General features: G+C 28.8%; 2 protein-coding genes across 3 annotated transcripts in view; both read right to left on the bottom strand.

Moving 5' to 3' along the window:
• The window catches only part of LOC107436693 (putative divalent cation/proton antiporter TMEM165), a gene marked incomplete in the record, with an annotated part of 30,925 nt that extends 17,742 nt beyond the window's left edge, over positions 1 to 13,183 (bottom strand). The window contains 4 exon segments of the mRNA XM_043045133.2: positions 3,166 to 3,245; positions 3,322 to 3,420; positions 5,822 to 6,044; positions 12,721 to 13,183. Of these exon segments, the coding sequence (XP_042901067.1) occupies positions 3,166 to 3,245; positions 3,322 to 3,420; positions 5,822 to 6,044; positions 12,721 to 12,903 (585 nt within the window).
• A 6,806-nt stretch (positions 13,184 to 19,989) lies between these two features.
• Positions 19,990 to 26,524, bottom strand: part of LOC107436692 (sucrase-isomaltase, intestinal) — a 103,051-nt gene continuing 96,516 nt past the window's right edge. For both annotated transcript variants that reach the window (XM_071181506.1, XM_043045140.2), the window contains exons 20-24: positions 25,634 to 25,755; positions 23,708 to 23,796; positions 23,495 to 23,544; positions 21,342 to 21,494; positions 19,990 to 20,262 (exon numbers count right to left, since the gene is read on the bottom strand). In XM_071181506.1, coding sequence (XP_071037607.1) covers positions 20,185 to 20,262; positions 21,342 to 21,494; positions 23,495 to 23,544; positions 23,708 to 23,796; positions 25,634 to 25,755 — 492 coding nt within the window. In that variant the 3' untranslated portion in view covers positions 19,990 to 20,184. The remainder of the gene's footprint in view (positions 20,263 to 21,341; positions 21,495 to 23,494; positions 23,545 to 23,707; positions 23,797 to 25,633; positions 25,756 to 26,524) is intronic.

The raw sequence follows: 26,524 nt of genomic DNA, 5'->3' as shown, positions 1-26,524 counted from the left end.
GCTGAATTTTTGAATGAAAATCGGAACTCTACAGACAAAGTGAAAGAAGTAGGTGATCAAGTTCAAGATAGTGGACCTTCTCATATAAAAGCATGCAATCCATTAGATTTCGCAATGAATTGGCTAGAACGTCAAAATGATGTTGATCCAGTTCAGTTGATTTATTTAAAAAGAATAAGGGATAAATGGCTGCTAAAAAAAACGCGTCTTCTTTGAAACGAGATCTTTGCTGGATTTCTTTTGAAAATGGAAAATAATGAAAAATGTTTTAAAATCAGTAATTAACAAAAAAATTATAAAAAACTGAAATATGATAAAAATAATTGAAAATGAAAAAAAACATTTAATTAAAAATATTTAAAAATTGAAAAAGGAAAAAAAATTTAAACACGCCAGAGCTATTCTAGATAGTACTGCCAGTCCTAAGCCTACAAAAGGTGCGAAGGGAAGTTAATGCATAAATAAGAATCATTTACACTAGATTTTAAACAACTTTCCAATTATCCGAACTTTTAATTATCCGAACCATGTTCGGTCCCGAGCAGTTCGGATAATCGGCGCTCTACTGTATTAATTTTCAGCCAATTAAATAAAAAAATTTAAAAAATATAAAAACTTAAAATTCAAATCAATTTGGGGTGCTTATTGGACTGATGGACCCATCTATGATAAGATAAAGGTCGCCAGGCCAACCTTTCTCGACCTGAAAAAAATTATACTGACTAACCACACACATGGTGTCGAAATTCAAAAATCAAGAAGAAAAAAATTATAGCGTCATTCAACATTTGCGGGTAGGTTCTCGTTCTGTGACGTCATTCATCCTCAGCCATTTACCCCTTATTAGGGAATTGTCGCTTGCATGAAGTGATTTCTAGATCTAAAATGGGAAATTCGGTAAAACATGACCCAGCCACCAGCCAATATTATGAAACATACAATCTTTCTGTGAAAATTAAATAAAAATTAGATTAATTTAAAGATTTCTCTCCCTTTATCTAAACTCCTTTAAAGGTTGAGTTAAGTCAAAAGAAACGAAACATCTTAAGAAGCAGAGTTTTAAATTTTTTTGTTAACTGATGTCAAAAATTAAATAAATGTGCATTAATAAATATCCATTCAATGAAATCAGCACTTTTTTCAGAAATAAAATCATTCTAAGAAAAAGGATTACTTTTCATTTATAATTTACATATATGCATAAAATTATGTATACAATAAAATCATACACCAAATTTTAATTTTATACATAAATATATATATATACACACACATACATATGAAGTTTCAGTAGCTCCTAAAAAATAAGGTTTTTAAAATTGATTAGCCAATTAAATCATAAATCATTAAAATAGTTAACTTACTAGAAAATTCTGCTTGCGCTATATCAAAAATAAATTACAACACCATTTAGTAACTAACATTTTAAATTAAGGATCTTCTTCAGACAAAAATGGGATTTTAACTTATGGAGAATTATATAAGCGTAATTTGTTCATTGATAAAGTAACTAATAATTATTTTTGAATATTTTCTATTTAATTTTATTCATTGAAATGCAGTCTGTGAAACTTGGTTACTAAATTTTAAAAAAGTTATTTAAAAGTTTTAATTTAAAAAATATTTACAACCTTAAAATTAAAAATTTGATAACAAGATCCAGCAGAATGCATATATAAATGAATAAAACTAAACAAAAAATATTAATTACTGAATAACTAAAGATATTAGGCTCAAGTAGTTCTCTGTAATTAATATGAAGGAAGTAAAATCCCTTTTCCGTTTGAAGGGAACTCTTAACTCTAAAAACAGTGCAAACAGACACTAAAACATAAATTTGCTAATAAAATTTATGGAAAACAACTCTCCCCAAATCCCTAATGAGTAAGGTTTGAAAATCTTGTTAACAATACTTGGCTTTTATTGAAAAGCTGCAAATTTATAGTAAGAATAGTAAAAAAAAGAAAGAAAGAAAAAATACTTTTACCAACTTGAACATAAAACTACTATTAAAAAATTAGCTAAGTAATTTAATGAGCTGGCACACGTAATCACAACACATAAAATTTTATTTACTTGAAGTAACATCATTTGTTAATAATTTATTTTAGCAAGCTTCTTAACCCTTTAACTGATTTGCTCCTTGTGCATGTTTATACAAAAATTCCCCAATCAAGCACAATATCCTCATTGAATAACATATAGAAAATTGGTTTTCTATTCAAAAAAGCAACCAGTTTGTTTTTAGCAAGTTAGTCTATCTTCATGTTTCACATTTATTACTTCATAGTATTATTGTATGGTTTTATTTTATTTTTTCGCAACTTGATGACTGCTGCAGAAATCAAACTTTACAAGTTTTTATATCATTTTTCTACACAAGCAAAATAACTGTCTCTTTTTCATTTACAAGTAATTGATAGTCCTAATTAGCATTCTACATTTAATATGTTTACAATTAATTTTTTTGTAATAGTAATGCAACAAAAACTTTTATTTTAACTATTTCTCTTTTTTTTTCAGCCCACGGAAATCTAATCACTATAAATAAATACCTTCTCTTTTTACCCTTTGACTGATTTTCTACTTAAATTAAATTGTACAAAGATTTCCTTTTTTAGTTCGATATCTAATTAAATAGCATGTGGGAATCTTATTATGGGACATCTAGTTAAATAGCTTGTTCGATTAAATAGCATGTGGGAAAACTGTTTTTTTGAAGAAGACAGCAAATTGTACTCTTAATTGAGTTAGGTATAGCATTAAATTGTTGCCATTTATAAAGTATACTATGCTAACAATATAATTTAATAAGCTAAAAACAATTTTTCTCAGGTTAGCTTATATTCCAACGTTTTTTTCACTACATTTTAATGCAAGAATTATTTTGGTGCATTTTTAAATATTAGTATTTAATCAGGATACAAAATCCCTGCATTTTTTCCAACAACCCTGTATTTGATCTTTTCAATGATATTGAATATCAAATCAAATTTCAAGTGAACATACTAAACACTAAAAGGATCAAGGATCTAATTCAAACAACAACAAAAAAGTATCAAGTATCAAAAAAAGTTATCTGTAATACCGAGTAAATTTAGACTTTTGCTCAACTAGACATTTAACAAAATATCATAAATAATGAATAGTACATAAACATGTTACCTCCTCAACTTCACGTTTATTTATATCCTTTTGAACATCTTCAAATTCTTCTTTGCCTTCATCAGCTGGCATGGAATAACCTTTAAAATTTAAAACTCATTGGTAAAAGTCATTAAGAAATCTTCCATGTTAAAATGTTTTAACTTCACTACATACCTTCTTTTAACATTTTTAAGCCAAATATTGCAAATAAGGCAGTGGAAATATAATGGGTATAAGTCCTTGGAATAACAGTAGTAGCAAATCCCAAACAAGCTAAAAGATTTCATTAATTGAAATAAGATGTACTTTCAGCAGAAGTTCATATTATTATTAAACAGCATCAAGATATTAAATTCACACAGAAATACAATCCTAAATTTTTATGAAAAAATAAAATTTTACTTAAAAAATAATAATACAAGGATCTATCAATTTTTATGCAAAGAAAAGGTGCATTAATTGATCTAGAAAGAAATTGGTTTATGTAACAGAATGATCAGTTTATAATGCCAACGTCAATTCATTTAAATCAAATAAATAAATAAATGGTATTACCTGATTATACATGGAAAGAAACACAAATGGAAAAAAAAATAGGTTTGAAAAGAAAAGCTAAGGCAGGGATAGTTGGCCAAAAAACAAGAAAATGTCTTGTTGTGAGTACATTAATATTCTTTTTAAAAGCAATAAAAAGGACTTAAAATATATAACTATGTTGTTGTTTTTTTTGGTGCTAATAATAGAAACTGAAACAAACAAATATTTATTTTAATTAAATCTAGACAAATATAGTTATAAGACGTTTGCATGTATTTTAGTACGTAAACACAAAAGTTTTATTGCTTTGTATTTATTTCATACTTTCATTAATATTTAAGACAATAGCTTTCTGTTGGCTGAAAATTAAAAAATAAAATCTGTTTTCTGTTACGTTATTTTTTTTTTCATATTTTGATTAATATATAAAAAAAAAAAAAAACTGGGCTGACTTAGGAGGTAAATTGCTCTTTTCTCTATAGTATAAAACAGATTTGAATCCTAGTGATAGCTAGTAAATTCAAATACAGCTCCCAAAGTATAGAATGCTCTCCTTTCTATTACACAACACAGCTTTGAATCCTGGTGATAGTTGGTTAATTTAAATACAGCTTCCAAAAGCATTGAATACTTCCTTCTCTGTGTAGATGCTAATGTAGAATATCTCTAAAGGTAGACTGATCACGGTTTAGAATTATCTAGCTGTTGGAATATCAATGGGAGAATTTTGCGGTCTGCCTCACCATGCAACACAGATGCAGATCAGTTCCAACAAAACGTCTACCACAAAGGCAAGTTTGTTAAGTCTGCTCAGAAACCCATATCAAAATGTTTGAGGTAAATTTTAACCTGCATGCAATTGGTTGTGCATCTCTGGCATAAGACAATTAATTAATCAAAAATAACTTTAATTCTGGAGCTAAATACTTTTTATAGATGGATGATTAGGAGACATTTGATACACCGACACCGAATTTTGTGAAGTTTAAACTATAATGGGAGAAGAAAAAGAGTATCAAGAAAGATATATTTTTTTAAAAATGGTATTTTTACTAGGTAATCAAGTTACACATGGTGTAGCATACCTTTTGTAAAAAGAACTTTAAAATTGAATAACTTAGTAAAACATCTCTGCATAAAATTCCAAATAACTCAGAGATGCTTAATAAGATTGTTTTATCATGATAAAGAAACCTGATTAAAAATGTATTGAACAAGTGAAGATTGTTTTACCTTTTAAAAATAAGGTTAAAAGATAGAAGGAAGTTAATGACTTAGTCCAATATTGAGCACAGCTAGTAAGTTATTGAAAAACTGAAAGGATTTAATGAAGAAAAGAAGTTACAGATAATTTTTTGCTATTTTATAATGCAGATGGCCAATAAAGAAATTGTAGTTTTGCGTCTGTGTGAATTTAGAATGCCAAAAACATGGCTTTTTAACATTGTCTTTTTGATTGCATAGTAAGACAACCCCTCAACGCAAAACATTATTCCAGTGGTTGTTAATTAAAAACATTGCTTAAACAAATAGAATTTTTCAATATTTCTTATCAGAACATATTATTTAGCTTTTTATATAAGTATCTTAAAATACCTTTTCTTCCACTAAAAAAAATATTTTTCAAAACTAAAGAAATTCTGTAATGGGTAAGGGTATTATTATTGATGATAATCTTAAATAACCAAGCTGCCATATCTTTATTATTTTTTGCTATTTTAACAGCATTACATACTATTTTTCAGCATTTTAAAAATCCTACTTTATGTTTTTGTTTCTGTGTAAAATAAGTAAAATTTCTTTTTAATATTTTATATTATAAAATAGAGAAAAGATTTATTAAATTTGGTTCCAATGGTAATTTTTACTACATAAGATTTATTACAAACTTAAAGAAGCTACTATACAAAACACAAAAAAAAGAAAAACAAAAAAAGAAGGAAGTGATGTTAACAAAAAAAATGACACTATAAAGAATCAGGCTCTTGGTAAAAATTTCATCCAACTCGCAATAAAAATTCTTTTGCATTATTATCAAATTTTAAAACAGAAATAATATGCTATTCAATTCAGAAATTTCACAAAAAAGAAATATAAGGTCAACAACTAATGTCAGATAATATTTTAAGGCACAAACCTGATAAAATAGTCATTATAGCTAAAGCTGATATAGCGCCCATGAACACTGTAATACGAGAATGTCTCATAGCCATAACTGCAGCAATAAAGAAAGTTTTGTCGCCTAACTCTGAAACTATAATAACAGATATCGCAGCAACAAAGCCATGAACAAAACCTAAACTATGAATGTCTTTAATCTTGTGAAAAAAGTCACCCGGCTTTTTGAAGTCTCCACCAACCTAGATAAAATTACAAACTTCATATTATAAAAATGTAATTAAACCACATCAAAATTTTAGTAAAAAAGTAATATGGTATATAATTGTTTTTTATATATACAGGGTGTTTATAAAGTCCCGGACCCATTTTGATGTTTAATAACTCATAAAATAATAAAGATAGATTAAAATTAATAACATAAATGGTTAGATAGACTCAAAAAGTTTCATGACCCTTGTCAATGAACTTCCACATGTGCCCCCTTCGTCGCACGGAGAATATCAAGTCGATAGTCAATTTCACGCCAGGTAGCAGCAAGCATATCAGCATCCACAGAAGCTATTGCGGTTGTAATTCTGGCTTTTAGGTCATCAATGTTAGACATGATCCTCCTGTAAACATTGTCCTTTATAAATCCCCAAAGAAAAAAGTCCAGCGGCGTTATATCAGGTGATCTGGGTGGCCAAGGAATTGGACCTCCTCGCCCAATCCATCTTCCTGGAAAATGGTCATTCAAAGAACTACAAACGATGATACCCCAGTGAGGTGGTGAACCATCTTGTTGCAAAAAGACATGTGGCTGAAGCTCTTCTAGTTGCGGAAATACGAAGCTTTTCAACACGTCTAAGTATATAGCGGATGAGACCGTCTTTTCTGTAAAAAAGAAAGGCACAATGACGCGGTTGTGCATCAATTCACATTACACATTAATCTTTGGGGAATCCCTTTGTGACTCACGGTATTCAAGGGGGTTTTCAGATCCCCATATGCTCACATTATGGAGATTAACAATGCCAGAAACATGAAAGGATGCTTCGTCAGAGAATATTATGCGCTTCAGAAAATCAGCATCATCTTCTATCCTTCCTACTATAACTGTTGCAAACGCCATCCTCCTAGGCCTATCATCCGGTTCAAAACCTTGAACAATTTGAACTTTGTATGCATGCACTCTTAATTGTTTCTTAATAACCTTGTACACCAGGGGTGTCAAACTCGTGGGCCGCATGCGGCCCGAGATGAACATTTTTGTGGCCCAGTAATATATCTGACGCAAAGTAAAAATAAATTAGAAAGGAAACTAGCATATGAAATTATAATATACTTTATTAATAAACTATACAGATCATTTTAAATTGTACGCGCGAAAATGTAAAATTCTAATTGGCTTGCGGCACCTGCCATTCCAGGGATATTGCATCGTATCAAAAACACGCAGAAAAAATTTCAAATCTTAGAACGGAATTTGAAACAAGGTTTAAAGATTTTAATTCATCGGAAAACAAATTTTGTTTGTTTTCGTCGATTTTCTCAATAAATATAGACTCAAATTTGAAGGCAAAATTCATTGAAGTGGTTATGCCTGAATTTTACAAATATTTACCGGCAAGGTTTGAAAATACTGGAAAATTCGCATATGAAATTATTTCCATGTTTGGAAGCACTTATCAGTGCAAGCAATTATTTTCTGTTATGAATGGAAATAAATCTCCTGTCCGAAACCGTATTAATAACGCTCATGTTGGGTCATTTTCGCTCATGTTGGGCCAAAAAAATTTCTCCTGAAATAGGAAAAATAGCAGCAGAGAAGAGATGTCAAGCATCAAACAATAATTTAACTTTATATATGTTACAACACAGCTTTGAATCCTGGTGATAGTTGGTTAATTTAAANATTTTTTTTTTTTTTTTTTTTGCGGCCCACCTAAAGTTAAGCATTGTTTATTTGGCCCAAGTCAGCTTTTGAGTTTGACACCCCTGTTGTACACCATCGAAATTGGCACATCCAATTCTCTTGCCGCTGATCTCACAGATCTTCTAGGATTGTCTAAAAATGTCTGTCTAACACACTCAACGTCAAAATCACTTGTGCAGGGACGTCCAGAATGTTTCGTATCTGCGATACTTCCAGTTCCTAGAAAATTCTGTTTCCACCTCAAGATACTGCTTTTGGATGAAGGATCTTTTTGGTAAATTCTTCTACAATTTCTCTGTGCTTACACTATCGATTTCGTTTCTATGAACCACCATAAAATATGTGCTTTCTCTTGTGGTGTATGCATTCTCCTTAATATCCGCTCGAATAAAACATCGCATAGAAAAATACTACATAGAACAAACACATCAAAAGTAAACATAACATTGCAACAGTTGCCAAAAACGAAAGAGAGAAAAATGCAATTAATAAGCAGACGATATTTAGAAAAATACAGATATTTAAACAGGAAAATGAAATTATCTGAAATTAACCACACGCGCAGACGATATTTACAAAAGTAAAGGTATTCAAACCTGAAAAGGAAAATATATGATTTATTCCATCAATAAATGCCATAAGTTTGTTTATATCTTCATTATTTTATGAGTTATTAAACATCAAAATGGGTTTGGGAATTTATAAATACCCTGTATAATAATATTTTTTATTAAACTCAAATACACTTTAATTATAATTCACAATAAAAAAAAAATTGTGTTTTTAGATAAAATTATTTAGACCTCTTTACTTAACATTTATCTCACACACTTTTAAGTTAAAAGGTTAATTTTTTTTTTTTTTTTAAATTCATTCAAACATAAATATATTTATGCTGCTAAAAATATTTTCAAGAATGTATGATGTTTTGCAAATATAATAACTAACTAAACTTAAAATGAATCAGAAAGCATTAATGTAGCTATTTTATTCCATTTTTAGTAAAAACTATTTTAACCCCTTAACTTAACAATTATCTTGGGCTTTTAAGGGGTTAATTTATTTGAAAAAAATAATTAATTCAGAAATAAATATATTTATGCCACTGAAAATATTTTCAAGAATGTATGATATTTTGAAATATAATAACAAATTGAACATAAAATTAACTATAATGCTATATAAAATTAACTACTTAGCTATTTTATTCTGTTTTTAAATAAAATTATTTTAATTATTTGAAAAAAGAAATTTACTCAGAAAGAAATATAAGTTAATAAAAATTTTCAAGAAAGTAAGATGTTTTGAAAACATAACAAAATAAAAAATTGAACTTAAAACATTAACTATAAAGTATTAGTTTATTGTAATGGGAATAAAATTTTTCACAAAATTAATTTTTAAAAAAAAGAAAAAAATTTTCAAGAAAAATATTTTTAATTTTTGCTTAAAGATGTCCAATAGAAATAGGTCCAAGATTACAAAAGAAAATGATTGCATAATTTTTATCAATTTGTGTTCAATAATGATTACATATTTTTTTTTATCAACAATGGTGTATCAACTCGTTAAAATGATACAAAAAAAAGTGAGAAAAATATTTAACTCTCTAAGTGGTGCTGAAAGAAAATGGTCTAAACATTTATGGACTTAATATTATCTTTTACCCAGTATCATAAATAACAAATCAGAATAAACAATTAGAAAAGAAAGTATATCATAAAAAAATAACTATCAGTCCCACATTTAATGTATCGTCATTGACCTTAAAAGCATAAGTAAATCAGGTCAGTTATGAAGTTCATCTTTCTTTCTAAGTTTGACGGCCACTTGATATCTGATTCAATTGATGTCTGGATATAAATAAAACACTTTCTTGATTAAAAAGAAAAAAACTGCAGAACAAAAATAGCTACAATATTTATTAAAATTTTTAAAAAATTGTCAAATTTAACATAACCATATGTAGCAGATATTATTTCTTTTATTTTTATTTGCTTTTATCTTGAATTAAAAATAAATCAGAACTATTTTAACAAACTTTTTAATGGTTGAGAAAGAAAAGTGTTACTCAATCCAAGACAAGCTAAAGCACATATAATGTTATTAAAGTAAAAGTAATTTATCATAAATATCTTAAAACATTTCTAATGCTTAATTTTGTAAATAAAACAAATTTTAATAATTTTTTTTTAATTTCTGATGTAAATAAAAGAATATAATAAAAATATTTTTCTATCATTACATAATCTAAACTAGAGAATATACTGGCACCTGGATCAACATTAAATCCTACAAAAACAATCTGGATTGATATTCTCAGCATTAAAGTTATATATCAAGTTTTGTAGATAAGGTTGTATACATATAAAGGCAAATAAAAAATTAGAATGGATTCAAAGAAAGGGCAGATTTTGATCATGTTTAATAAAATCCATTTGAGCCTAGATTTTATTAAATTTATGGATTGATCAAAAAGGCTGATTTTTAAAGCTATTACTTCATATTTAAATATTTACTAAAATTAAAATTAGTTAATTTCAATTAATTTCTTAATTAAATATTTTATTGCATAATTTCATTTCATTTTAATTAAATCTTATTGAATTGAAATTTTATATTGTTTTACAGCAAATACATAATTATCAGAGTTCACCCTAGGAATAAAAAAAGGCAGAGTGCTTCCTCACAGAAAAGGACACTTTAAGCTTTAAAAGGGCATTCACCGGCATTAAAATTTATCAAAATGTGTATTGTATGTATAATAATATTTGAATTAGATCCTTAATTTTTAAACTACCCTCTTATACTATTTTATGTGCATATTTCACAAAGTAATTCTGATTCAGTAGCAAAATAACAGAAAAACTTGAAACTTCAGAAAAATAATTAAAGGCATGCTAAAAGACAATATCTGTGCATAAATTTTCTTCAAAAAAAAGCAAACTTTAAAAAAAAAGATAAATTGATAAATTAATCTTTTGATTGATTAAATTGATTTTAAACTGAAAATTTAGAGAAAATAAATACTTAAAGGAGCATTTTTAAATAAAAGGGATTTATTAAAAAAAATAATGGTAAAATATAAAATCACTAAAAAAAAACTCACTATACTCCCAAATAAAAGCAACAACATGCAAATTTTAACTATATAACTAAACAGCATGAAAAAAATTTCACCAAAATTAAGGAAATCGAAAATTAAAGTTAAATAATTACCAGAAACTAAATAAATCAGAAGTGGACTTTTCATTAAAACAGATGGTAAAGAAAACAACCTCTTCCTGAATAGATAAAATAAAAGGCAAGGATTTTAAGGGATGGCAGCTTATTTTTACAAAAGAGCAAAGAGGAGACATTTATACAAAGGGCAGATAGGATGGGCCTCCCTTCTAAAAACACTGTAATTACTATATATAATTTTAACTAAAATTTTTAATGCCATGAAAAACAGTACATTAAATTTAATATTATTATTACTACTTAATAAAAACTGATGGGTACTTTTTTGATAAATATATTTATTGTAATAAATCAGCTATGGTCTAAAACAAACTGTATGCATGTTAAAATAAAAACTGCACTAATTTTCATGCGAAATAATTTTAAATTTTAATGTCATGTCAGCAATTAATATTTTATTACTTAATTTTGTCAATTTTTTATTTTAATTTTGATTTTAAAATAAATTTTGTATTTTTTTATAGTAATATTATATTATTTTACAGCTACAGCAAACATAAATATTAAAAATAATATTAATGCTGCAAAAAAACAGTATATTAATTTTTACATTGTATTTGCTATTTAATCAAAAGTTATAAATTATTTTTCATAATTATTGTAATAATGTAGCTTCAAACATCGTCAAAAGTACAATAACATACATTAAAATAAGAACTGTACTAATTTCTTGCTGAACAATTTAAAATATTAGTTCGAAAGTCAGCAAACCAAAGTTGGCAATTTATCAGTATACATGAATCAGTTTTAAATAGTTTTCACAAAAAATAAAACCATATCAATATTGCTTTCAGGATTTAAGGACAAACATTAATTTTCCAATTAGAAAGTGTCTTGAAATATAATTAGAAAATATACAATTAGAAAATGTCTTGAAAAAAATTATTAAACAGCCTTACATAATTCATTACTAGAAATAAATACAGCTTCTTCTATATGCAAGTAAAAGATACAAAGTATTTTAAAATAATCTAAATGTATTTTTATGTTTCAAATATACTTATATATTTGATGATGATTTATAGGATGTTGGTATAATATCAAAAAACTAAACTTACAAGCAAACTGTTTTAAAGTTATTAATTCATAATAATTAAAACTTTTATTGGAAGAAGAAAACTTTAAGGAATCAAAATTTTTCTTTAAAATAAATACTATTAATTTCAAATTCTTTTAAATATAATTATAAGAAAGAAATAAGAGAAAATTTTTCTCACTTTAAATAACCACTTGAAACTAGTACGAGGATTTTAATATAAAAATCCTCAATTTTCCAATTATTTATTATTTTCCAATTATTTATTATACTATTCAATTATTCCAATTTATAATTATTAGAAAAATCTTATTAATAAATCTCACTTTTAAGTTATTTGTTCTGTTTTGGCAAGAGCATAAAAGTTTCCTAAATAAAAGTGGTACTCTAAATTTCATTTTTAAAAATTGTCTCTTTAATATTTGTAAAAAAAATTACCAGCATTTCTTTAAAGAACAAAAAAAAATTAAAAGAGAATATGATCAATAAAATGATCATCACCTTTACTTTAAAACACTGGCAATAAGAAAATTAAATAAATTTCTTTATATAGCATTTGTCCTAGGGTTAAACATTTATAACACAGTTAAATAAAATTGTCTAAATGCCAAAGTAGTTTCTATGCAAGCCAAACAAGAAAATGCTATAAAATTCCTAATAAACAACAAAAAATAAAGAAAAGGAGCTTTTCGCATGTTTGAAAGAATTTTTTATATCTTACATCTTCATAATTCCCCGGAAACTCAACATTTCTATTGACACTAACAACAGGCTCAGAAGGGGCGATTTCTTCAGAATTAACAAAAACTGAAAAATTGATAACTATTATTGTCAGTAATAAAAAAGTCCAAGAGCTAGAAGACCGCATTAAAGCCATCAAGTTCGTAATATATTTCAAACACATTTATGACACGTAAAATACTGCTTCAATATATTAAAGGATGAATTGTACAAAATGTTTGTCAATTCTTCAGATCAGAGTTAAAAAATCGACACAATCAAACTAAGAAGTCAATCAGTTCCAGAAAGCAGTGATGATAAATTCAAAAGAAACACGCCAGGCTAATGGAACTTCTAATTAAATAATGCTACAAGAAATGACATAAATTTAAATTAACCATCCCAAGTGATAGTCACCAAGTAGCCACAGTATCAGTAATGTAAACAATATAATACCGACACAGCGCGGTTTACAGAGAATTTTCTTCAGCTTATGATCGTCGTTCATAAAGCTCATTTTTCTCGCAAAAGTAAAATTTTTATGTTGCGTTTCGTGTGCATAAAGCATATGCATCGATGAGTAGACAATAATTGGTTCTATTAAAATCGAAATGGTTCCAAGAAAAACTCGTGATTACTGGAAGATAGGGATGTACCCAGCTCACCTAGCCAGATTTTCATAGCCTAGTTATTATCCAAACTCGGCCGAAAATTTTACAACCTGATACCGGATACCCGAACCTAGTTTCTAGTCTCAAGACCAGATAACTGGTTCTCAAACCCGGACAGTTTTAGCCGGTATCCAATGTCAGATAACTCACATTTGTGTTCGTCACTATCATATTCAAATTTATAGTAACCTTAAAATTATTCATAAAAATAATTGCATTTTTTGAAATCCTTTCATTCCAACGAAGCGATCGCAACGCTCGAATACGCCATCTGGGGAGAAGACCGGTTCCATGCTTTTGGACCCTCCACCTTCCCTCTCCTCCTCTTTTCAGTTGTATAGGAGTGTACTACGATACTTTTCCTTTTCTTAGCATTTTTCGTATTTAATTGTTAAGAATATTTTTTAAATTTCCATTACATTTTCTTTTCGGACTATGTTTAATGTAGTTTTCAGTTCCATATAGTTTCCTAACTTAAAAGATTTTAATCTATTTGAAAATTAAGACAGAAACTAACGTACCGCCAAGGACTCTCCACACGCTAATGGTGAAAGCATGTAAAGTGTTACCATAGGTAGAGAGTTCTGCTTTACCCCGCCTGCAGCCCATTTCAGTCGCCAATAGTAATTAATCTGTAATAGCTGGTTTAGGAATGACATATTTTACTCTTTTGCAAAATGATTCAAGAAATCATTAAGGTAATTTCGTTTATGATTAACAGATGATTAAAAAATTCAACCCTGATAGTCAAAGCATTTTTCATTTAATATACTTTCATTTATTGAAATAATTTTAAAATATGCTACGTTTAACAGAAACTAATTTCAGTAAAGCAAATGAAAAAGTAATTAGTATGAAGTTCTCTGTAAGCAGATGTCTCCACTTTATATCAAAGTTTCACGATAATCATTTCTACACTGAGGAAAAAAGTATGGTCAACAATATGGTATCTGAATATGGCACAGTGTTTCTGACTCTATGGGAGCACCAGAATGCTCGGTGAATTATTGCAGAAAGTTTTTACTGAAGCTGTGGCGTAACTACCACTATAAAATATTAATACCAATTCACTAGTATATAAGACATGTTAACTTGATTCTATCAAGAGATACCTTTTGATAGATGAAGGTTGACATAGTCTAAGATTAAATCCCTTCAAAGCCTTTTGGTAATGGTTTTGGAAAAATTAACAAAAAGTATGGTTTCAAAATCTGTGATAAAATTTGATAGACGTGGTAAAATTTGAAAATTCTATCATGATACATTTGAGCCTGGTTATTAACTAAAATTATGTTTTGTTTTTTTATTCTTCTCTTTTACCAGAAATGTCATGACTATGCAATAAAGTAATTCTACCAAAATGATTTTCACTGTATTTATCAAAACACTCCTCCCAAAATGTTCTTTTGAAACTCCTTTTAAAATTTAGTTTGCAAAAATCTAAAAATAAAAAAGTATTTTTATGTATATAAGTGAGGCAATAAATTTCCTTGTAAATTATTTGTTCTACATAAAAATTTTCGATTTTTATATTGTTTTGTACAAATGCTATAATACTCGGCCGGGTAGCCGGAAACAGTAAAGTAAGAAATTGAATTTTCAAAGGCTACCTGTTACTCTGACCATGCAAAATTTCAGGACCAATACTTCTCTTAATGAAAAGATTCTTGAAAAGTGTTTTATGTGTGAAATTGAAGAATTCTACGGAGTAAAAGACAAAAGTCTAATGTGGAGAGTTTCATGTCGCGCAATATATATATAAATAATGTAAACATTTCATAAATAATTTAATCATTTAATCGAGGAATGATAAAATTATCGAACATCAGAAAAAATTTTGCTCCTTATGTTGGATGAACCGACCGGTTGGCCGAGTGGTTAGCGTGTCTGACTGTGGAGCCGATAGCTGCGGGTTCGAATCCTGCTCAGGGCATGGATGTTTCTCTCTCTCTCTCTGTGTGTGTTCTATGTGCTCTCTTCTGTGTGATTGTGTGAGTGTAACCTGCTCTATAAACGGGTTTGTGGTTTTTAAGACGTGGGCGACGCTGCTCCACCGCCATGGCTTAGCCATAGGTGCCCACTCAGTAACGATAAGAGAGTAGCAATTCTGGTATTTCTGAGGCCAATGGGAAATAAACCCAAGTGCCCACCATTAAAAAAAATGTTGGAAGTATGTTGTTTGCCTATCTATATTTTCCATAACTTATTTTTAAACTATTTACAATTTCCGAATTTTTGAAAAGTCATTTTTAAAATGCATTTTTTACTTCTTTTCAGGTCTTTGTATTATGCAATTGTCTAATGGTTATAACTTTGATTTATTATAAGGGTTTTCGAACAGTCCCGCTGTGCACTGATCGTAAAGACTCGATTCCCAGTAGAATACCGATATAAAGCATCACTGGCTCCAGTCAGTAGGCAGGTGGGTGATCATTTTGATCCATCTGCGTAGCAACCAAGTCCTCGTTAAACTGTTATATCACAAGAAACTCGACTTCACGCGCAAGTCGTCCGCCTGCCAAATAGGGGGAGCCATCCTTCAATAGAGGACCAAAATTGTGATGGCATGTCTTCGGATTATCATCAGGGATGTTTCACAGATTGTCATCGCAGCTCTAATGTGAAGTAAATATACCTACCTACCTTTTTTAACCCTGTTTTTCAAAAGGCAGCTATAAAACTGCTTGTGATATAATAAATATTTTTCTTCCTTCCTCTAACATTTTTGAAATTCACCACTCATGGATTATAAAAATATTCATTTAGAAGTTGATGGTGGAATAAAAAAAGCTGATGTTGTGACAAAATATGGAATATTCCCATCCACTCTATCTACTTTTTAAAAAAAAAATCTAACGAAGTTGGAACAGCATATGCAATCAGCATTGATAGGATCACATAAAGACTTTCAAACTTTCAAGATGTGCTTAATTCAAATGTTTCAAATTTTCCAGAAGTTTTCGGATGTACGGACATTCGAGTCTCTGGACTGCTCATTCGTGGGAAGGCTTTAGAATTAACAAAAAACTTCTGAAAACGAAAATTTTCAAGCAAGTATTGGTTAGCTAAATCGATTCGAAGAACATGATGGTATTTTTTCAAAGCAAATTTGTAGCCGAGAGAAATTAATTCAGAAAGCACCTAAGCCAAAAATTCAGAAAATGCATTAAATTGTTTTGTTTTGCTGCAATATATCAGATATAAGAAAAAAAACTATGTTTATCCGCAAATCTGCCAACCTAGAAGCCTAAAAAATGTAAACTCATTATGCGCAGGATGTGGATAATGACAGGGATTTTTAAAGAGTGGTTAATTAAGTTTGATGAAGACAAAGACATGAAACGTAAGAAAAGAAAAATTCTGCTTCTTTTTAACAACTGCTCACCCCATTATGAGTCACCAAAATTAGAAAATTAAGGGAGAATGCTTTTCTCCTAATTGCAGGCCTATTTTATAACCACTTGACCAACGTATAATAAAGCAGTCAAGGGAAAAATCGTGTTCTCAACTTCTACGGTGTATGTTTCTTTATAACCATCGTTGAACAGCCGACCCAATTTTTGGGTTTACGACTACTAATGTTCAACTCGGTAGCCTTGTAATTTGGAGCACTTAGATCAAGTATTGAGAGAGATTGCTTTGGTGGAGGACTTTTTGATGGAAATAACCCGCATTTTAGTTACATGGTGAGGAAAACAACGAAAACTTCACACGGTCAGCCTGAAGGCAAGGGGAATCTAATCCATGATCCGTCTACCACTGAGGACATTTTACGTCATCACTGTAGTCGGTGCGAGCTGGGTGCGGAATTCGTATAAACCTGCCATCGCTGAAATTCGAACCCGGTTCGCCTTATTGGAAGGCGAGTGCTTTATCTCCTGAGCCACACGGCAGTACGGCGTATGTTTGTGAAAATTGAAAAACAAGGAAGCAATTTTAAAACCTGATTCAAAGCAAGCTATGGATATGATCGCTGGAGAGACACTAGCCAAAAAGTCATTTGTGATGGGTGAAAGAAAGCAAATTTAACCTTGGCTTTAGACAAAGAAGCTGTCGATGAAGAATTAAATGATGTTCTCATTGGTTTGCAACCATTATGAGAACATATTACAAAGGAAAAATCTATGCCAAATGAAATCAGTCTTGACTATTTTCTTACTGCAAACGATGATGCTAGTATGCGTGATACTGATATGATTGACCATGATATTGCTGGTATGATACAAATTAATTAAAAAAAAGCTATACATGTTATTTACTTACTCTTTATTTTTTACACACTATAAATTGGAATGCAATTTCGGCTAACCTTGTGAATTCCCTAACAAGTTTTAACCCTAGGGCTACCTTATATTTGAAACTAATGTTGTAATTATTATTATTTTCAATAAATATGTTTAAATTTTTCAATTTTCGCATTTTTTTATGACTCTGATCACTACATCGATTAACATTTAAAAAATTGTTCACATTTTTCGTGCAAGTAGGGGATAGGTAATGCTAGAAAGATAAATCCTTACAGTGGTATTAAGGACAAGAACAAAAAAATTCATATCTCTTTAATTTCCACAAATTCTAAGTTTAATATTAAACTTTCAAATAATGTGATGAATACAATACAGTTTAGTTGTTTCTTTCTCATGTGTACAAATGAGAGAGAGAGAGAGAATTAATTTCAAGTCGAAATTTTCAAGAGAAATAAAAGGGAAATTTAAAAAAATATTGTCATGTAACTATAATAATTAACTAATGTTTTTTCAAATTTAAAGTTTCGACATGTAAGTAATCATACAAGTTAATCGTTACAAGCATCATTTAACGAAGAATGCTTCAATTGAGAAATTCATTTTGAATGTTTTATAATTTCTGCTATATATCCGATTTTATACAGTTCATTTGAATGTTTGGTATTTTTAAAATTTTTAGGCTATCGATTTTTAGAAAAAAAAATAGTTATTTCTTTATTTTTAAATGTAAATACAAATGAAGAAATCATATACCATAATTAGTAATGGTATCAGAAGTATAAAAAAATGAATAAGCGTAAGAATACCAAAATATCTTAATTCGTCTCTTTTCCCAAGGAAAAAAAGATGAGACAGAAGATTATTATGAAAATTGCCATTAATAGTCAAGGCTAACAATCAGACATGCCTTACTGAAGTATGCTCAATACCTTTAATTTGGTTGAGAATAAATGTGAAGTTATTAAGGTTGTTTTTCAAAGGCTCTGACGTATTATGAAATGATGCTTTTTGCGAATAATATGCTATTTTTATAACTGCTGTGAGTTTGCAACTGCTACTCATGACTGTTAGGTGAAGTTTAGCCTATCTAAAGCCAGCGCTGTCAACGATTATTTTGAAAATGGTGCAAAACGTCAACATGGATGAAAAACCACAGTTTCGTGAAAATGAAAAACGTTTGTAGTCTAATTTTTTTTAATATTTAAAAACTTACTCCAATACTGGATTACTTGGGCTTATAAAAATTTGCAAAAACTGAGAATAAGGCAGTGATTTTGAAAATTTTCATCTAGGTGGAAAAATGTCGCCAAATGGGCTATTTTTTAAAAAAAAAAGTTCAGTAACTTTTAAAATATTTAAGTTATTTGTCTGTTCTAAAGTCCAGATAATGTTAACAAAATTATCTATATAGTTTAAAATCATCGCATTGATTCATGTGTAAGGCATTCAAACTATGGCTTTTTTATTTTCCTTGGTTATAGAGCTTCGAAAAACAGCATTAAGTACAACGTTAGTGTTAAGTAGCGTTAGGTTTATTCCAATACCGCACGAAGGAACTTGCTACGTATTACTACCACACACGCTTTTATTTACTTCTTGAATCGTGGGTAGATCTATTCTTCTGAAACTACGATCAAATCCTTTTTTAAATACGCAGTCACATTGCTTCTGGACTAGACTTTAAGTGCATATCTCTTAAACATCTCATAAACATTGTGAAAAATTATTTATAGTGTCATTACATGGAAAATATTGTACTACCATCTATTTATTAAATAGAGAACTATTGCAAGTCGTAAGCTTAAACTAAAATTTTTAAAAAAAAAATAGATTTGCTGTATTTATAGAAATTTTGCACAGAACAATTCTTTTCAGGTGTATTTCTCTATCTGTTACTAAATTCATTCATCGGAGTGGAACAAAGGATGAATCCCGAGATTTTAACGTCATTATTTTATACCGTGGACAATGCGGTACATAGTAACTCAGTTTTAACTACTTGCTACAAAATTTGCCTTTAAATAAAAAGTTTTATTTATTTGTTTCCGAGATGTAGTATTTAAAAAGTAAATTTTTTTTCATATTGTCTCAACATATCGTATTTCCAAGAAAATATTTTTATCGTAGTGAATATTTTTGAGAGTGTATGAAAAGTATAATGTATGCTTAGATGTATGTTAATGTATGTTTAGAGATTAAAAATATTTCTTAAACCTAACTAGGAGTTTTTAAGCAGAGGAGATTAATTTATTTTTCGGTATGTCTAAACAGTAATGTTTGAATTTGCTTTATTCCTAAGGCTACTGATTTTATTACAAAATGATTCAATCTCATTAACCATAATAACCACTATTTAAAGAACATAGAATACTTTATTTTTGTAGGACATAGTAAAATGAAAATTACTATAAAGATAAAAATTAATCACTAATAAGTTGAAGAGTTATGTTCTGTGGTGAAATATTAATGGTGATGAAATTATGATATTTAACATTTTCAACAAATTTAATAATATAGTCTTTTCTATGCTTGCTAATATCTTTACACTTAGCACTTATTATCCTTATTTCTCCATGTGATCTTGGTAATAGATTTCATCTCCATATTTACATCGATTGTCAAAACCTGCAAGAACAAATTCATGTTTTATTTAAGTTACGTATAATACAAAAATATTTGTTCTAGCGAATGGTATTGGAATAAAACTGCCATTCTTGTACAAAAGGTAAAGAAAGATAGCGTTACGGAAAAAATTATTTTATTTCCAACTTAATCTGAATAGAGCTAAATTAATTAATGTTGCACCACGTCATACTAATTCTAAAGGTGTTCATCAGAGTTTTTTCACCAAGACTCAGTTTGAGTGCCAGAAATTCAAAAGCACTCATTTTAAATTTTATATGCTATCTTGTTCAAGCCAATAATCTAGATTTAAAACTGACAAATGGCTTAAATTGTTAAAAAAATACTTAAAACTTTTTAATATTTTTCATTGAAACGACTACCACTATAACCATCTTCTGCATATTTTTATGAGCCTAAAACCACTATAACCATCTTCTGCATATTTTTATGAGCCTAAACAATGCAGTATAGCAGTAACTTTTCAGACATTATAATATTAGAAGTCTTTCATCTCGAGTACTTTTCATTTTCATAAAACTTTGGTTTTTTTTTTTTTTATCTTGACGCCCTTTTTTACATTAGTGTAGAAGGTAATGGCTAAAGATGAAAAAGAATTAAACTAACAGTCAGGAAAAACTGTAACAGCAAACTCAGAACACAAATGCAAAAATGGCGAAAGAGAATTCTTTCATATGAGAACTCAGCCTTCAAAGAAGAGCTTCTTCACAAAGAAGTATTTTAATAGGAACATTATTATTTGCTAAAATACAATTGAACGTAGTTTCCATTAGTTTTTCAAGAAAATTCGTAGACGGTTATTTTTTTTTTATTTTTTATAAAAGCAAGCAAACAAAATAGCTGCCTTTAGTTGTATTGACGAAATAGAAAATGATCAAATAAATAGAGAACAAAATAATTATACTTAAATTTTTAGTTCACACACATTTTTAGTTTATGACATTATGTAATTAAGCTAAAATGAAATTTAAGAGCTAAAAAGATGTGATAAGACTTGATCTATAATCTTATCAGCATTTAAAAATTATTCTTAAAATGTAAATAAGTAAAAAGAAACTTACTTTTGTATTTTTGTCAAAATTGAAACTTTGAATAGTTTTTGAATCTATGCTGACGTTGGTAACTTCTCCAGATTTGAAAACATAAATTCGCTTAAGTGTAGGTTGCTGTCCATCATAAGAAGCACCTTCATCTCTTTTGATTGTAAGATCACACTAAATAATATATTTTTCAACTTTAAGTTTTTAATAAAAACAAACTTAACGCATGAACCAATTTAAATATCATACTTTTTTAAGCATGCAGTTTTAAAAAAACTAAGCAATAATTATTTAAACATTATTACTGAAACTCCTATTACTGGTTTTCAAAAAATACTTTGAAAAAATTCACAACTCATTTAAAAACTTGACGCATAATTTTAATTTTATAATAATTAGACATTATTATAATAATTAGACGTCATTTTAATAATAATTAGACATTAAAACAAAGAGTATTCATTAATAATAAAGTATTTTTATTGCTTTCAATAAAAATATTTTTTTGGGCAATTTACCGTAAACGAAAAATAAGCAAAAAATTTTTTTCTCTTAGTACAAAATAAATGTAAGTAGTGGGAATCGGAAACTAATAAAATTGATAAAAGATACAAAAAAAATACTCTGGAAAATTGCAAGCATTTATTTTTATTTCTAACTAAATATATCAATTTATTTTATCATATTCCTTTAATTCATGATAAATGTGTCTAAAATTAACAACAGTAACTAGAAATTATTCATCTTAAAACGTTTAAATTAAAAAGAAAAAAAACTTATTTTATCACCAACTTTTGTCACCAAGCAACAAATAATGAACAGGGGTAAATTATTCTGAAAAAGATTATTCATTAAAAATATTTAGTATGATTAGAGACAAATTGTCAAAATTTCTTTCTTATTGCCAGTTCCTAAGTCGTTGAATACGAAAATAATCAGGAAAAAGTTTCTTAAAAGACTTGGTTTTTGTCCAATATTAATATCTAAAGTTTGTTCCGCATTCCGATATGAACTTAGAATTCAATCTTATATTTACTGCAGTAAAAGAAGGTCAAAATAAGGAGAATTAAATTTAAATATTACTCACTGTACAATTGTAGTATTGCATCCTATATAGTATTATTTTTATACTAAATTGAATAAGATCAAAACTAAGTTGAGAGAATTAATAGTAAAGCATAAGGATTTCATGTATAAAAAAAAGTACCATTTTTGGCTTATGCTAACTTAGGCGCTAGACATTGGTACGTAGGAAATTAAGGCATAGTTTTCAATGCGTGTTGTTATACTTAACCGAATGAGGCTAAATTTAAATCAATGAATCTAATAGTTTCAAAATTATGAGGGTCTTAGGCGTAAATATTTCTTAGTCCAAAATTGCTTTCTTTATACAAATACCCCTTTTAATTGCTAGTTCTATTGATATGTTTTTGGTTTCATTTAAGTCAGCGTTTAATATACCGCAGGCAAAATAATAATTGAAAGTGAACACCTAGAACAACTATTGATCTTATGATCGGATTTTCACATACTAGGACTATGATTCACGGGGCTAGCCTTAAATATGCTACGATATTTTAAGTTACGAAATTAGGTACAAGAAATATTTCTCTAAATAAGCATACCTTTCTTTCGACTGATTCAGATATTTTGTCCTTAAAATAAGGCAGAGGGTGTCGCAATCTCGTCGCAGTAGTCGTCGCAATCTCGTCGCAGGCAGAAGAGCTATCCAAACATTTGACTCCTTGATGTTAAATTCCCTTTTTGGGTATTTTACTATAACTCGAAAACTTTTAAAGCGGATCGAGAAATTTTTTTGCGTGAAATTATAAAATTCGTTACACTGGGTTTTTGATAAAATCTCTTTTTCTGATAATATCTATACGACTTTACATTCACTTTAAATGCTCACACACGAATTAGTTAATCAATTGCTCGCAGTCAACGGTGAACTCCTTCTTTCATAACCTTGAATGTTAGTGCCACTATTGTTGCTACATTTTTTATCACACTTGTCTACTTTTAATTTGGGTGACATTTATAAAGCGTAAGTAAAATTGTTATCTAACTTTGTTCATTACGAAATGAAAGAACTTCGATGAATATCAATTATTTTGCATTGGTAAATCCCGTGGTCAAAAGTAATAAAATTTGAACTCAATAAAGATACTTACATTCATCATATTGTAAAGATAAAGGTCATACTTCTTCTGTTCAATTGTGTCTAGATATAAAATCAGTAGTTAGGTTAGATTAAAACAAACAGAAAAAAATCATAAGTAAATCATATCACTTAACCATAATATAATATAATAAATCACAGAAAAAAATCATATCACTTAAACACAAAGTTATAAGAAATAAATATTTAATATAGGATTCATTACCTTTAGATAAGCCATCATCAGTGAAGAGTTCTCCTGATGCATTGTTGTTCAGTGGATAAATAAACAGACTGATATTCCTTACTTCATTTCTAGCAAAAAAGAGAAAAACATTACAAATAGTCATAATTACTTGTACTTATGACTTTCACTTGTCGTCATTATTCCTTGTAATAGTAGATAATAATTACTTGCCAGTTCTTAATTGAACAAATTTTACAAGATTTGAGGAACGGATTAAATTGCATATAAATGCCATTACATGTTGAACATAATTGTTGCCCTCAAGGCAAAATCAAACATAATTTATAAGAAGATCTCAAAAAGATATAGTAATAAAATACTTTTGTTTCCTTTCGGTACTGACATTTTTATTTAATTATAATTTAGACACGTTGTAATTAAGGACAATTAAATTCACCATGTAATGGCAATTTTGTATAGAAGGTGGCGGCAATTATATGTTTTGGCTTGAAGGCATCTGGGAATCACTTGACTTTGATAGCTCGAATTATTTGGACGACCAATAATCGACTTTCATAAAACTACGTTCGATTCGAAAGTACTAGATTTATAGTTTTCATTAGACTTATGAATGTAAGAGGTTTTTAGTTAAAAGTTAATGTCAACAAGTTTACATTTATGTACAGCATAAAATCAATTGCAATTGTGTACGAAGTCAATGACAATTATGTATAGCATAAATGCTAAATGCTCTATTGTTTTATGTGAATTTTGGCTTGAAGGTATCAGTTATGTGCAGCATATAATTGCAGTTATGTACAGAATGTAGTGGCAATTATATGCAGCATATTCCGTTCTTCATACTAAGTGTTCCGTTTGCATGGCGATTTTTACTTGAAGGCATCAATTATAAGCAGCATGTAATATCAATTATCTACGAAATTCAGTGGCAATTATATGCATCATATTGCATTTTTCATACTATAAGTTCCAATAATTCATATGGATAGGTAAAAAGTTGTTCTTTAAAGGCTTTTAAATACTTGAAATAAAACTTTTTTGCGAATAATGCGCTATTTTTATAATTATTATAAGTTCGTAACAGCTATTATTACCTGTTATATTTGTTATGCACACTTCTAGCTAGCATCCTATGTGCTAAATACTTAAACAGCACAAAATGCCAATACCAAGAAAACTCAGAGCTTTTTGAAACTAAACAGTGCTCTTTTGTTCCAATTTTTCAATATTTTTTCTTTTAAATAAAAGTTGAATAAGTTTCAAATATTTAAAATATTTGTCTCTTTTGAAATCAATTACACTTTTCTCACTAAGATGGTTTATATAATTTAAAATTTGAAATTCAAGTTTTACTTTAAGTTCATGAAACTCAGAACGTGTCGTATTTCTTTTTCTTGCCGAAAGAGCTTTGAAAAATGCTCTGAGAAATGAGGTAAAATTAATTTTCAAACTGCAACATAAGTTGACGCTGTACCTCGGGAGAAAAGTTTTTATTGTCAAATATTTTTTCACTTGCGTTGTTAATTTAAAGTTTTGAGAAAAGTGAGTCCATGATTTGCTACCTACTGTTATTAATACAGTTGCCCAAGCACATAATCTTCTATGAAGGTGCGACGAGTTCGCTTCGCGGACAGTTCCACCGAATACATACTCAGTTCAAGTTTAAGATTTGCAGTAAGATTAGAATAAGCCATGAAGAATCAAATGCTTAAAAATATGTTGTCAAAGTGTCAAAAAGCAAACAAACCATGACAGTATTACGCAGTGGGGGAGTAATCCTGCCATAATTTGCTTGCATTTTGACACTATGAAATCAATTTTTCAGCGTTTGAACCTTCATGGTTCTTGAATTCACTTTTCTCTAAGCTTAAAATCAATATTGGAGGTAGAACAGAATTTGTCATGAAAATTTTCCCCCGGGATGTAACGTCTTCTAATACTCACTTCGAAGGAGTTGTAAGTTGGGTGTCTTCAGTAGGCAAAATGCATCCTCCTCTTATATGAATTGGAATATAATCATCGACAGTTTTTGACACGGTTTGTCCATCTACACTTTCTAGACTGCTCTAATAATGAAATTCAAATTATTAAGATACGTAATTCTTTGGCTAATATTTAGAAACATACAAAATTTTTCAAATCCCAGCGTTGACACAAGAATATCTCTTAAATTCCTTCAACACATTAAGAACTTCCTAAGTCCTGCACTTGTCAATTCATGACTCTGGACTATTAAAAATACGAAATTCCCATTCACATATAGATTGCAGCACCACAGAGCTGATTAATACAAAAACTCTAGTAATTCCCATCACTGATGATAGATGGTGCCACCAGATAAATCAATCAAGCCACATTCTGAAATTCAGTTGACAAAACACAACTCAACCATAGCCTAACCCCAATGTCCAATACCTAACGAAAAGCTTATCCAAACCTAACTCTAAATCTCAGTTAAATTTTATTTTTACGGTATAGTATAGAAATATGGGTGACACAGCATAATCATCTGTGCATAAGCTTGTTGTAAATGGTTACAAAACCGTATAGTTTTGCCTTCACAAATTTGTAACCATTCCAGTTGTAAACGGTTTCAAAACCGTAAAGGTAAAAAGTGCTCCTAACCGTAAATTTTATAATTAATTGGATGGAAAGACTGTTGCCGATAGTTTTACAGTAATTTTAGAATGAAAATCTAACTGTGTAAAAGAAAAGTATTCATAATATTTTCGTTTGATATTTAATATACATGAAACAAAATTAACAAGAAAATTTAAAAATCTTTAAATATTCAACAAAATTATGGAACAGCATTAATTTTAAAAATATTTAGAT

The sequence above is a fragment of the Parasteatoda tepidariorum genome, chromosome 1, assembly GCF_043381705.1.
Source record: "Parasteatoda tepidariorum isolate YZ-2023 chromosome 1, CAS_Ptep_4.0, whole genome shotgun sequence".
Lineage (NCBI taxonomy): Eukaryota > Metazoa > Arthropoda > Arachnida > Araneae > Theridiidae > Parasteatoda > Parasteatoda tepidariorum.
Note: the sequence above shows the minus strand (reverse complement) of the source record. Positions and strands in the feature narration are given on the sequence as shown.